The sequence below is a fragment of the Pyxicephalus adspersus genome, chromosome 7, assembly GCF_032062135.1.
Source record: "Pyxicephalus adspersus chromosome 7, UCB_Pads_2.0, whole genome shotgun sequence".
NCBI lineage: Eukaryota > Metazoa > Chordata > Amphibia > Anura > Pyxicephalidae > Pyxicephalus > Pyxicephalus adspersus.
This window is the reverse complement of record NC_092864.1, coordinates 9,869,270-9,882,191: the sequence shown is the minus strand read 5'-3', so window position 1 is coordinate 9,882,191 and position 12,922 is coordinate 9,869,270. Positions and strand designations below refer to the sequence as shown.

The 12,922-nt window shown below is 40.5% G+C and overlaps 1 protein-coding gene across 1 annotated transcript in view; it reads left to right on the top strand.

Moving 5' to 3' along the window:
• RGS11 (regulator of G protein signaling 11) overlaps positions 1-12,922 on the top strand; it is a gene marked incomplete in the record, with an annotated part of 67,100 nt that overhangs the window by 20,205 nt on the left and 33,973 nt on the right. Inside the window, 3 exon segments of the mRNA XM_072417420.1 lie at positions 5,074-5,125; positions 5,866-5,924; positions 6,731-6,807. Of these exon segments, the coding sequence (XP_072273521.1) occupies positions 5,074-5,125; positions 5,866-5,924; positions 6,731-6,807 (188 nt within the window).

Here is a 12,922-nt window from a genome sequence, read left to right as displayed (position 1 = left end):
AAAGACTAATAGTATAGCACACACTCTCTATATTATACTTCTATAAAGAGAACCTGTCATGGCATAAAAAAGGAAGAATAATAGTACAGCACAGAGTCTCTATATAATACTTCAGTAAAGAGAACCTGTTATGGCATAAAAATGAAGACTAATAGTATAGCACAGAGTCTCTATGAATTATGTCTGTAAAGAGAACCTGTCATTAGATAAAAATGAAGACTATAGCACAGAGTCTCGACATGGACGGATGATTAAGGCATAATATAGTTTTAGAATAAGAAGGCAGAGCCAGAACATGGGAACACCTGGCTTGTATGATGATGGGTTTCAGTGCATCCAAAATGTCAGAATTATTATTTTATATATTTTGCACAAAATCAATAAAAATATTACAGCTGGATCCATCAAGCGAGTTTAAAATGGGAATTTCCGTCCAAAGAGTTCCTTTCAGCATTTCGCTCCCCTGTATTCATTTGCACTTTATCAATACCGCATTCTACTTTCTAATCTCTCCCTGCGAGCCTAACGTGCATTTTGATGCCCCTGGGGGTAACCCTTGGCATCGACTACTTACAAGAACAGCTGTATCACTTCCTCCTGTGAACTCCCCTGTGGCCCGCTGATATAAATAGAATCCAGGGACACAGAGGATTTATATAGTGCAAAGTTGACTTCCATTCCAGCAAAAACAGAGCGCAAAATATATCTACGTGTGACATATATGATAAATGATATACACATTGGACCAAGGGAGGGGGTGTTATTTATCAAAGGCAGAAAATAACCTTTTGACATTATCATCATGGGAAAAAGTTTTTCCTATAAATAAAACTGTGGGGGGTCAAACAACTTTTCTAGAAATAAAACTTGAAAAATAAAATGCATAGCGATAATGCCAGGAATCTGTTTTCTGAAAAAGTCTTGCTAAGAGATTGAGGTAAACAGTCTTTGGAATCTGATCTCCCTGCTATTAAAGGGGTGAAATCAACTGGCTTGGAGTGTCTATAGACATAAGTTTTTTGGGCGTGGATCTCAGGTCTGTAGGGGGCACCCAAACCCATTGACTGCTGTCGGTTAAAACAGTGATTTGGGTCAGTTAGGAGATCTTGCCTATTAGTGGTCCATGCCACTGATTTCCTCATGCCTCCCCTTTCTGTGACGATAACTACGATGAAATGCAAAATGCCAGCTTTACCCCCTGCATGATGCCATTGTGCAAAACTGATTAGCCCACCATGAACAGACTGAGTGAGGTCCTCCTTATATTAAGAGCTGGTACTTTTCCAGGCATGAAACCTGGCTTGCCAAAAAAAGGGGGTCAGCTAGCATGCAACCATACATACAAGGCACCTGCATTCCCCCAACAAAGGGAGGAACCCATAGTTTGGTCAGAAAGCCTCATTCGCATAGCCTGTGCCCCAAATGGCTCTAGTGCAGGGAAAAGAGACTGGCCTATTGGAATCTGGAAGCCATCTTTAAAAAGGTAGGACAATCACTGTGGTATACGAATACAGTGGTATATACCTCTTACCCATTCACAGAATTCGATTAACTAAAACCTATCCTTTTTTTGTTTACCCAAAAATTTATAATCTTCATTTATACTCAGGTCACACCAGTAGATGGTGCTGTGTCCTCATGCAAAGTGTGTAACAAACTCTATCAGAGCAGTTTAATACTTGAGTTTGTTACACACTCTAGATTAGAACACAGTGCCATCTGTTGGTGACCAACAAAATGTTTTTTTAGGTGACCCATCATAACAAACTCAAAAGTGCAAGGGAAGACAAGGAAGAGTGGGCTGTTGGTATTTGGAAGCCCTTTTTAATAAGAGACCCCAGATATCCACCCTGTCACCATAGGGAATGAATATAATGTTTTATAGTATTCACAGAATGGGTTAACTAGGAACTAGACATACACAACATACACATTAAAATTACATTTATTATTATTTTTAACTAATAAAGTTCAGTGACATCCAAAAATGTCCTTCGGTATACCGATCCAGTGCCAGCCATTCCAAGAATTGAGGAACATTGTTTTCTCTCTTCAAACTTCCAAGTCTCAAGTGCCCAATTAACTTCTGAGAGTGGCATTTCCCTGGCATTATTTAGACTTGGTCCAAATATGGGCTGTGATGTCACCATGATGAGCTCATCAGTCACCTGTTCCTCTCCTACCAGACAGGGCTGTGCTATGTGGTTCAGTTGTATAAATCACAAGACTGGATGGACATAAATACAAATTGTTGGAAAGGAAAAAAAGCCCTCATGTATTTCATTTGCTTTAACAACTATACGTGGGTGGCCTTGCATGGCGGTAAGCCATTTCTCATTGTGTCGCTGTATTGACGACTCTTCCCGAGTTTCATTTCTTCTGCCTCCACCAGTCTAGAAATGAACATATATTGTGCCCTGGGGCTAGCTCTCCCATCAGATTCTCCCAAGAAGATTTCCAGATAATTGGAGTTTTCCTATACCCCTGAGGATTGGGGAGGCTGTAAATAGCGTGAATTAGAATAGATTCTGATATGCAACACATGACCTAAACCAAGAGAAAAAAGTTCCAGCTACGTCACGGTCCTCGGCTTCTCATTACATGAAACTTCTTTTTTTTATCCTTGAGATCATCTTTATAAATTTTTAACTATCTTACAAACTGCATAATGGAGGGAATTAAGCAAGCGCTTCCTCCAAATGTAATATAATCAATTTGGTTCATATACTAAGATCAGTTCTGTGAAACCAGTAAAAGCATTGGGATACTACTAATGCTATCCAGCAAGTGTTCCAGCTGTGAGGAAGACAGAATATCAATTCAATTTATTTGAAATGCAAAACTTTAGTCAGCTCAGCAGTTGTGAAGAAGCTTTTGCGGTTATATTCATGCAGTGCTGTTCCCAGCTTGTCCACTTGATGGAGCTCCTCTTTTAGTCCCAGTCATTTTTTTTGTACTTACCGTGAGCCCCAGCTGGTGTGAACACAGCACTTAAGAAAGTGTCCTTATACCGACCTCGGATCACAGTACTACTTTAGTCTTCTTAGGTAAATACCTGTGATTCCTGGTGGTCCTGTAACTGACTACCTTGTTCAGACACCTTTTGTATTATGGGATAACGTGCACAAGCAATACCTCCATCTATACACCTCCATATCTGGCCACATGTGCCCTTGGTAGAGATTACAAGTAGTGGTGCCCACACACATTTCTCAGGCAAGGTGCAGTGCTGTCACTGTCTGGCAGATGGTTCAGGCCACTGATGTGCAGCTGAAGCTGGAGTGTGCATGTAGACAGGAAGTGGCTAAAATGGACCAAAGAGAGCAAAAAGGGTTAAAATGTTATTTTAAAAAATTGTTTACAGTTCACCTTAATGCTATCTTGCGGGAGTTAGAGTTAGAGACACTTTAGTAAAACTGTATGATATATATTTAACTATAAACCAAGATATTTTTTATTATACTTGAGTCACACCAATAGATGGTGCTGTGTCCTCAAGTGTGTAACAAACTCTTGTGGTGAATTTTAATATTTGAGTACACAGGACACCTACTGGTGGCCAATAACTATGCACAAATGATTGCTTAAGATCAAGTGACCTGTAAAAATGAAAAAACAATATACCTATATGCTTATACCCCATACCTGGTCACAGGCACCCTTGGTCGAAACTACAAGTGTGCGTGCCGAAATGCATTGCTCATTTGCATGGTCAACTGCTATCACTATTACTTCCATCCGTGTCAGTCCACCACACTGATGGAGGTGATGCTGGAGCATTGGAGAATCCCTATTAATTTATTTTTGGTATAGAAAGTTACCTTGGTTTATATTCAGCTGGGTTTATATTTGAGTATATGTAATGCTACATGTATACAAATATAAACCTACCTGAAACAAGTGTTTGTGTGAACTCATAATGATATCATATTATAATATAATATTTTAGTAAACAATTTAAAAATATCTTCTTGGTCCTCTTATAAATATAATTTCAGCCTTAAATGCCACCACTCTTCCTATAAAATAAAGAAAGACTTGGAAAAAACAGCATCTTGGGAGTATTTCTTTAAACTGTCATCTCGCCGTGTAGTGAAAATTTGTAGTCTTGAAATCCCTCGTACAAATGAGAGGCTGGCAGCGTCGAGATAACAAGGGCACTGCCCTTAAGGTATGCGTTGCTAAATTTGGAGCAAATCAGAGGATTATGTCAGGAACAGTTTTTAGTTCCCGAACGTCCAGAGAACCTCACAAAAGCGACGGGACATTTATTGTGACAGCAGCGGCTCCCAATATGGCAAGGAGTAGTGCCATCTCTGTGTAATTACCGCAATCTGTCATGAACACTATGGGCCTGGGAGACGCAATGCTGCTTTTCCCGAGGCCCGAAACAAACAGAGACAAGGTTGTCTGAGGGGAAGATTGATGCAAATAGGCTGCAACGCAAGATCTGACCCAATCTTGTTCCTTAATAGCAGGGGAACTATACATAGAGCTAGTTGCCTGTGTCAACACAGAAAGAGGCTTCAGAATGGGCCAGCACCGAGCGGCAGGCGTCGGAATGTGCCAGCACCGGGCGGCAGGCGTCGGAATGGGCCAGCAACGAGCGGCAGGCGTCGGAAAGTGCCAGCACCGGGCGGCAGGCGTTGGAAAGGGCCAGCACCCGGCGGCAGGCGTCGGAAAGGGTCAGCACCGGGCTTCAGTCGTCGGAATGGGCCAGCACCGGGCGTCAGTCGTCGGAATGGGCCAGCACCGGGCGTCAGTCGTCGGAATGGGCCAGCACCGGGCGTCAGTCGTCGGAATGGGCCAGCACCGAGCAGCAGGCGTCAGAATGGGCCAGCACTGAGCGGCAGGCGTCAGAATTGGCCAGCACAGAGCGGCAGGCATCGGAATTGGGCCAGCACCGAGTGGCAGGTGTCGGAATGGGCCAGCACCGAGCGGCAGCTGTCAAAATAGGAAATGCTATCTGTAAAAATGGAAATTATGAATGAATCTCAAATTAATTGACAGGAATAATTAATAAATAGAGCCCAATGATATAAATTGATTTCATTTTTTTTTCTTTCTTTGCAGACCCCATACTTCTGGACAACCAATAAATGGCCTGCTACAGAATTGGACTATGGTAATCATTATTGTTAAAAAAGAATAAAAAGAATCAGGGATTTAATTCTGCAAAAGAATGATAATGGAATTAATATGTCAAATGTGCAAGGGGCAGTAACCCTGATCAGGTCTCATTGGCACAAGTTTAGCCATGGCTACTTGGTGGGCTTATATTGGTGCCGGTTCTTTTCGTGCCAAAATATAATGTTCAAAGGTTATGTAAACCCTGACTATGTACATTTTAATTTCTCCCTTGTGGTCAGGAAAAATCACACCAGAAAGAGATTCTTTATATCTGTTCAATAAGTGCAAAAAAAGCCATTTGAGGCTGCCAGAGATTCATGTAGAAGGTGGGAAGTGAGAGGGTGCACCATGTGGTGGGTGAATGAACTGCAGCTGCTGGCATGAAAGGGCACCCAGGGTACTAGTGGTGTGCTGTCATGACCCTGGTTACTTGTTACAGGGTGGCATTACTGCTATTGCCCACTACTGGGCACTCTGTGTAGTGCAGGGGTATTGCAGGGTGGTATTGCACAGGTTTATTTGAGGTGTACTAGCTATGTTTATGGGAGGTATAAGGTTTGCACCCCCTTTCTTAAATTTTGCTAAGGGGGAAATTGACTTCTCATTATGCCCCGGAACGTGAGTAAAGATGAAATCCTATTGGTTGCTCTCACATCATCAGTATTCAAGTCTGAGCAGCATAAATGCGTTTGTTATAATATCTTTTGTTCTGTTGTGGTTTCTTTTTCTTTTCAGCAATTTATCTCGCAAAGAAAAATATCAGAAAACAAGGTGACCTAATGGAGTATGAAAAAGTGAGTTATTGATTTTTATGCACAATCTCTTTATAATTCTTGGACCCAGGCTAACAAATCTGGGTTGCTGATCTCATTTACGTTACAGCTGAGAAGTGGAGCTTGGTCACCGAGCCTCCCCTAGCATGCGGAGTATACAATAGATGAGCTGAGGTTGTTACTCTGTTCATGGTCTTCTCTCCTGCTGTCGGCAATCTGCCAGTGTTAGATGGACAGAACTGTGCAATGTATTAGAACCTGATTGGCTTTCAGCGCTGCCCGGCTCTCTCGCAGCCCCGCTCTGCATGGGATAACGGGAATTGAGTCATCTACTTTTACTAGCTGAATTAAAACATTTATCAAATATTTTTTTCAGCATTTCACCCTATATGGGCAGCCATATTTATTCATTAAATACACAGGTTCTACATTAAAACTCTGTTATACTTCTCCATTCTAAAATAGAAATATATGACTTGGTCCACTCAATCAAAGTAACGCATTCCCTTTGTGTCTGATATCTTGTCAATGCCTTGCTTATACAAGAGTGAGTCCAATACAGAGCTCCATCTAGTGGTTAATCCAGAAATCTTTTTATTGAATAAAAGGATAAAAATATGGAAGAATCGGAAACTCAAAAGTCAAATTTCAAAAGTTACTAAAAATATTTGAACTTACTGGATGTGCACTATAATTTAATTCTAAGCTTGTATACTGTGATGTGCATATCTGCATGTGCGATGATTACACTGGAGCAGCATTGTGTACTTCCTGTGATGTTTGACTCAGAAAGACACTGATCTCACATTCTCTTTGTGTTCCGACAGGATAATTACAATCAGCTGCACAAACGAATTAACCACACGTGGGATTTTGTGGTGATGCAAGCACGGGAGCAGCTCAGGTCAGTGATCTCTGACAATCTGAGGTTCACTCTTACTTATTTCTGTTCATACTTCCCCCAGGACATGTCCTAAAAGTAGGTATATTGACTGGGTGGGTTGGATGCTTAAGGCAGGAGATTCTAGTGCTGTTTGTGATCACCTTTTATTTATGGATTTTTCCACCACCATTCTGCAGACCTCAAAGATATGGGGGTTCATGCCCACATTAGAGCAAAGGGCATTCCCAGCCAGCATAGAGTGCTCCCTTAATAAAAACCGGAAACATTTCTATCTACCTTAAAGGCCATACCAGATTTGAATGTTCCTGGACTCCACCATTATTTTATGAGTGTTCCCGGCCCCTTAGAAAGGTGGGTGTTCTTTCTTCTTTTGGTTTGCCCATGTGTGTTCTTGTCCTTCAAGATTCTTTCGTTACAAAATATGTGACTGAGTATAGAATGAGATTCTATTCATAATCCATAAATGATGGTGTTCCTCTACGCATTTTGCATAAATTGCTTCCATGGAGTGGTAATATATGATGACCATCTTAAAGCTAATTGGTATTACAAATTTTTCAGTATTTCAAATGATTGTGACCTCCGGGGATCTCCTACACTCATCAGTATAATTGTTGAAGATCAAAAATGCTGAGGAGGGGAGGCTTGGGAACAGTCCAAAGAACAGAAGCATGTGCAATTTATGCGAAACGCGTAGAGAAAAAATGTAATTAGGATTAGAGGACGTTGATCTGGATATTGTGTATTTTTCATAATAAATATTTTTCATAATAAAATGTTACAGATTTAAGTAATAACTCAACAGATGATGTTCTTGCCCGTAAGAGGTTTGGGTATTCCTGCCCTCATACAGATTCAGGTGTTCCTGCCCCTATATCAATTTCCACCCCATCACAGATTTCAGTGTTCCACTCTCCTTAGAGATTTGGGTGTTCCTAACTATGTCCCGCTTTGTACATGATCTTGAATTGTTTCAGAGTTCAATAATAGATTTTTGGGCAATGGCCAACTTCCGTTATTTTAAAATTTCTGATACAACTTTTACACAACATCCCTCTGCAAATCCTTTCATTTTTTCAAATGAGCTCTGTTGCTTTTGGGCTCACCCTAGCTGTTAGGTTAGTCACCCGTCAAGCAGTAAAGGAAGATTCAGAATGAAACCCATGTAACTTGCATCTTTAAAACAAAGTCATTGCTGACATCTCATATTTCCATGTTGGTGGTGTCATTGAGTAGCCATTTTTGACCCGACTTTACTGCGTTGCTTTGCAAACGATGGCAACATGTCAAGATGAGACAAGGACGACGTCACATTGTCCTAAAGAAAATGATAAAGTATTGAAAAGTGAGAAAATTTCAAATTGACTTTCAAGGACCTTGCATTACCATCGTTCATCATCTATTGTCTGTGGATCTGCTAGGACAGTTGTTCGACAAGCACTGTACACACGCAAGATTCTCATCTGATATCAGCCTGAGACGATTATCAAATGAGAACCATTGCACGTGTGTACTTAGCCTTACATACAAAGAGTATAGGTTTTAGCTATACCCCTCCTAGTTATTGTGATTGTCAATGGAAACCCAACATCCAAAAGGGGGTTCTCACTATGGGCAAACTTTTCACATTCTTTTCCTGATCCTTTCACAGAAACTAGTCTGCTTCTTCAGGCATGTAGGAGGTAAGTATTTTATACAAAGGCATCTAAAGCATCATCGTCAAAGCTGCAAGCCCTGCAACCCAACAACACAGCAAGCATGGTATAGCAAGACAGAGCTCATCTGCATCAATGGAAAGTCTTGGCCAGATACTTTTGGAAGGTACTCATATAATCAGCAAGGGTTCAATCATGTTACTAAACTCAAACTCTGATATCCAGAAAATAATTTGGCACTTTGCTTATAGTAAAGACAATAAACATGCGAATGTCCTTCCAGGTTGATCCGTTTTTGCTTCCAGCAGTATTGGAAAAGCCCCAAGATGGCCATATTTTATAGTATCTCTATATTCTTGGTAGAACCCATAGAACCAGCTTGCTATGTTTGTTCAATATTCCTCAAAAATTGTCTTCTCGGATGGGTACCGGCATTGTACATGGAAATGTCAGAAGAGAAGGAAGGGCGTGGGTCTATAAAAAGCCTGGTGCGTGGAGACATCCGAACACATGAGCCTTGTGAAGACGTATCCAAAGTAAACTGCCAATGCCAATGGTGATCCATTCGTCAACTCTCACTGTTTTCCTATATATCATATAAAATGATTAGCTGCCATTGACTTCTATGAATTCTCTACAAACTCCCAGGCTGCAGGCTTTAAATTATTCTTCAAATGACAATTTAAAGTCCTGTGACTGCAACAACGAAAATGAGATCCTCAAATGAATACAGACAAGGCCCCAGCTCTTCCTTGGCACATTAACTCGGTCAGTCATGCCCAATCTGCCTCAAATCTTTCTTCTTGACAGTAAACTATTGTTATTTATTTCATATTGACTTAAACCAAGTGACTGTGAAAAGGGGCGGTTGGGAGGAGGGGAGCAGAATCTTCCATATCCATATTGGGAGCAGAAGACTCCAAGTCCTCATTAGCTTACAGTTCATCATGTCAGGACTGATCTCACTCGTACGTCTTTTTATAAAGCCGAGATTAGTTTTCTGCTGGAAAATGAAAAATGAATCTTTTTCTGTTATCTCAAAGCAGACCGAGTAACTGAACATCACACAGTTCTAGCTGAAATGGGAGCCGTAGGGCACTGCGTGTGCATATTTTGTATTACTGTTGGGGAAATCTAGTTCAGCCGTAAATGTGCGGATATCACCGGCAGCTATTGAGTGTGCCCATCCAAAGAGTAGATGGTGAACGCCAAAGACCAATGCGTTCTTATCCAAGAAGTAAATGATGAATGCCAAGTGGGTGTGGGGGGCAAGGCCAAGTGATGATCATTTTAGGTGCATTAGGTGGAGTTTGTTTGTTGTTTTTATTACAAGTATTACATGAGTGAATATTGATTGCACAGCTGGAATCACTGAAGATCATTAAAGTGCTTTAGAACACATTGATTGTATACAGCTTCATGGGTGATTTCTATTATCATGATCATAGTATTGGTTGAAGATCAGTGCTCCATAGGGAATGTTAGAATTGCTCTTTTCCTCCATCTTTCGTGTACAAGACTTTCTCATGCTAGTTTGTTAGATGCACATGCACCAATCCTTAGGAGTAGTGATTGACTCCTACACGTAACCTAAAGGATACTCTGCAACGCTGATGAGCCATTCATGGCTAATGTACTTATAACAACCAAAAAAACCCAAGTTATTTCACTTGTTTTGTTGACTTCAATGCATTTTTCAAAATAGTCTTCCATGAAGGTCCTAGTTCCCCCAACAGTTTACTGGGCTGACCGGTGTTTCCTTGCAGTCCAACCATGCTCCTGCATTGCCAACCTTTCTCTTGGACTTCCAATGGAGACTACAGGAGCATCCAATCACAGAAGTCTTGTGTAGACATATCCAAAAGTAAAAACTGCCTGTACCACCACTGGCAACCGATTCATGGTTTCCTTTTCCTGAGGAAGCATAGTGTGATTAGCTACTATAGACCTAGAAGCATATGGGCCATTTAGTGATGCATTGGCACTGCTAGAATTGCTAACCAATGAATACTAGGAATAGTGATCAATTCCCACACATTCTCCAAAGGAGCTCCAGTGGCCCTAATGAGTCATTTAAAGCCTACTTTATTCATAACTAGCAACATTTTGTTTTACCTTTTTACATTTGATTTGTATTTTGCAATGCATTTGGCAAACTGGTCTTCTATGAAGGTTCTGATTGAGGCACTTCTGTTATGTGTTGGCAGTGCTTTGCCTTTGCATTTCAATTCTATTCCTGAGATGTCACTTGGACTTCCAATGGTGACTACAGGGGACATCCAACCATACGAGTGTAGACAAGTAGAAACTTTCCATACTGCCACTCCTGATTTCCTTTTTGTTTTCTGATTTAGCACACATGGACCCTTTGGTGATGCATTGGTACTGCTAAACTTCTGTATGATTATACCCAAGGAAAAATTATCAATTCCCACATATAGCTGAAAGAAGCCTCTCAAACCCCAATGAGACATTTAAAGCCTATTGTACCCTCAAAAACCATCAAAAGTTATTTTTACTGTTGACTTCAATGCATTTGGCAGACTGGTGTTTTTTTTGTATAGCTGATCATACTTCCCTGTGAGTTTAATACCGTGTTAATCAAGATACTGTTCCGCCCATTTCAATTAAAATGCACTCTGGATTCCAGCAAGTGTAGAAGGGGCAAGTGTGATGTTCATAGCCATAGAATGTTCCTCAATAATCACCATGCCTGATACCTGAGTGAATTCTGATAATACCGTTACTAAATTTCGTAGGGAAATGATAGGTTAAGTAATGGTTAGCATTATATCATCTGCAAAAAGAGTTTGTACTCCTCACTACCTACCTTTATTCCATGAATATTAACATAAGACCCAATCAAATGGGCCAGGGGTTCTAAGGCCAATATAAAGAGTAGCGGTGACAAAGGACACCCCTGTCTTGTGCCACGTCTCACCTGAAATATTGATGAGTAAAATGACATACAGTATAATGTATCCTGGCATATGTTGAGGAGTTCAAAGCGGACATCCATGCCATGAATTGTGGTTGAAAACATGAATTGTGGTTGAAAAATTTAGGAATGATGTAAAATAAGTAATCCCTTGAAAGAGAATCAAATGCCTTAGGCACATCTGAAGCTAATAGCATACTTGGAATACCCTCAGAATGGACCAAATGTAGCAGATCAATAATTTTCTTTGTGCTATCAGGAGCTCGTCTACCTGGTACAAATCCTACCTGATCTTTATGGATAAGAAAAAGTAAAAATGTGTTTAATCTTGTTGCCAATATCTTTGTATTTGTAATTATGTAGATCTAACTCAATCTTTCCTGGCTTGGATATCATTGACACATGGGCTAACCGTGACGAATAGGAGTGTTGTGGATGACTCTAAGTGGTTAAAGAAATTTGCCTAATGAGGCGCTAATGGGTCCTGGAATTTCTTATAATAAACTGCTGAATAGCCATCGGGCCCCGGTGTCTTACTGGTTTTCAGTGATTTATTAGCAGCATAATTTTCTGCTATAGTAATATCTGCTGCTAGTATATCACCTATCTCGCTAGAAATCGTGGGAAGATTATTGGCCCTTGCATAGAATTTCTGTTTGGACTGCCGAATTTGCTTTTCTACATGGCTACCCAGCAGTAGATTGAGCTCTATTCGTGTTTGCTGGACTAACATATATACTTTCTTATCAAGTGTGGTTTTCCACCTAGATTCCAGTTGTTCAAGGGAAGAGTAAGTTCTTAAATCCTTTCATATCTCACTCTTTCCCGCCACATTTTTAAAGTACATGGGCAAATTAGTGATGCATTGGCACGGCTAAAATTGCTAATGATTGTTCTCTAGGAGACAATTCCCACACATAGCTGAAAGGAGGTTTTGTAACTCTAATGAAGTATTTAAAGACTATTTTACCCTTAACACCCATCAAAAATTTTAGTTCTCCTTATAATATTGACTTTCATTTGGCAAAATGGTCTTCCATGGAGGTCTTGGTTCAGGCACTTTCCAGTTATGGGTTGGAGTTGTTTTCCCATTGCATTCTAAGTGTGCTCTTGGGTTGTCACTTGGATTTCCAATGAAGTCTACAAGGTGCACATTGAACAGTCATAGTCAACTGTTGTCACCATCCGTACATCAGTCCCAGAAATGCCATGCAACCATCCCTGATCAACAGCAAGGAGATGCAACAAAAGTAGGGAAAAAAACATGGAAATTGGTTATGATACTCAGTTCTTAAGCAAGCTTAATGTCCGCCACTTTATATTCCCATTGACCCACCAATGCTGATATATTCAAAGTAGTGAAGCTTGTAAGCAGACTCATCTACAGTCAACGTGAAGCTATTACCCATAATGCACCAGGCTTTTTTAGACCCACTCCCTTCCTTTAAGAGTGTTTTAAATCCCCATGAATAAGTAAAGTGTTTATTCGCTATACTTAATACAGAAGCCATCCATCAAATAT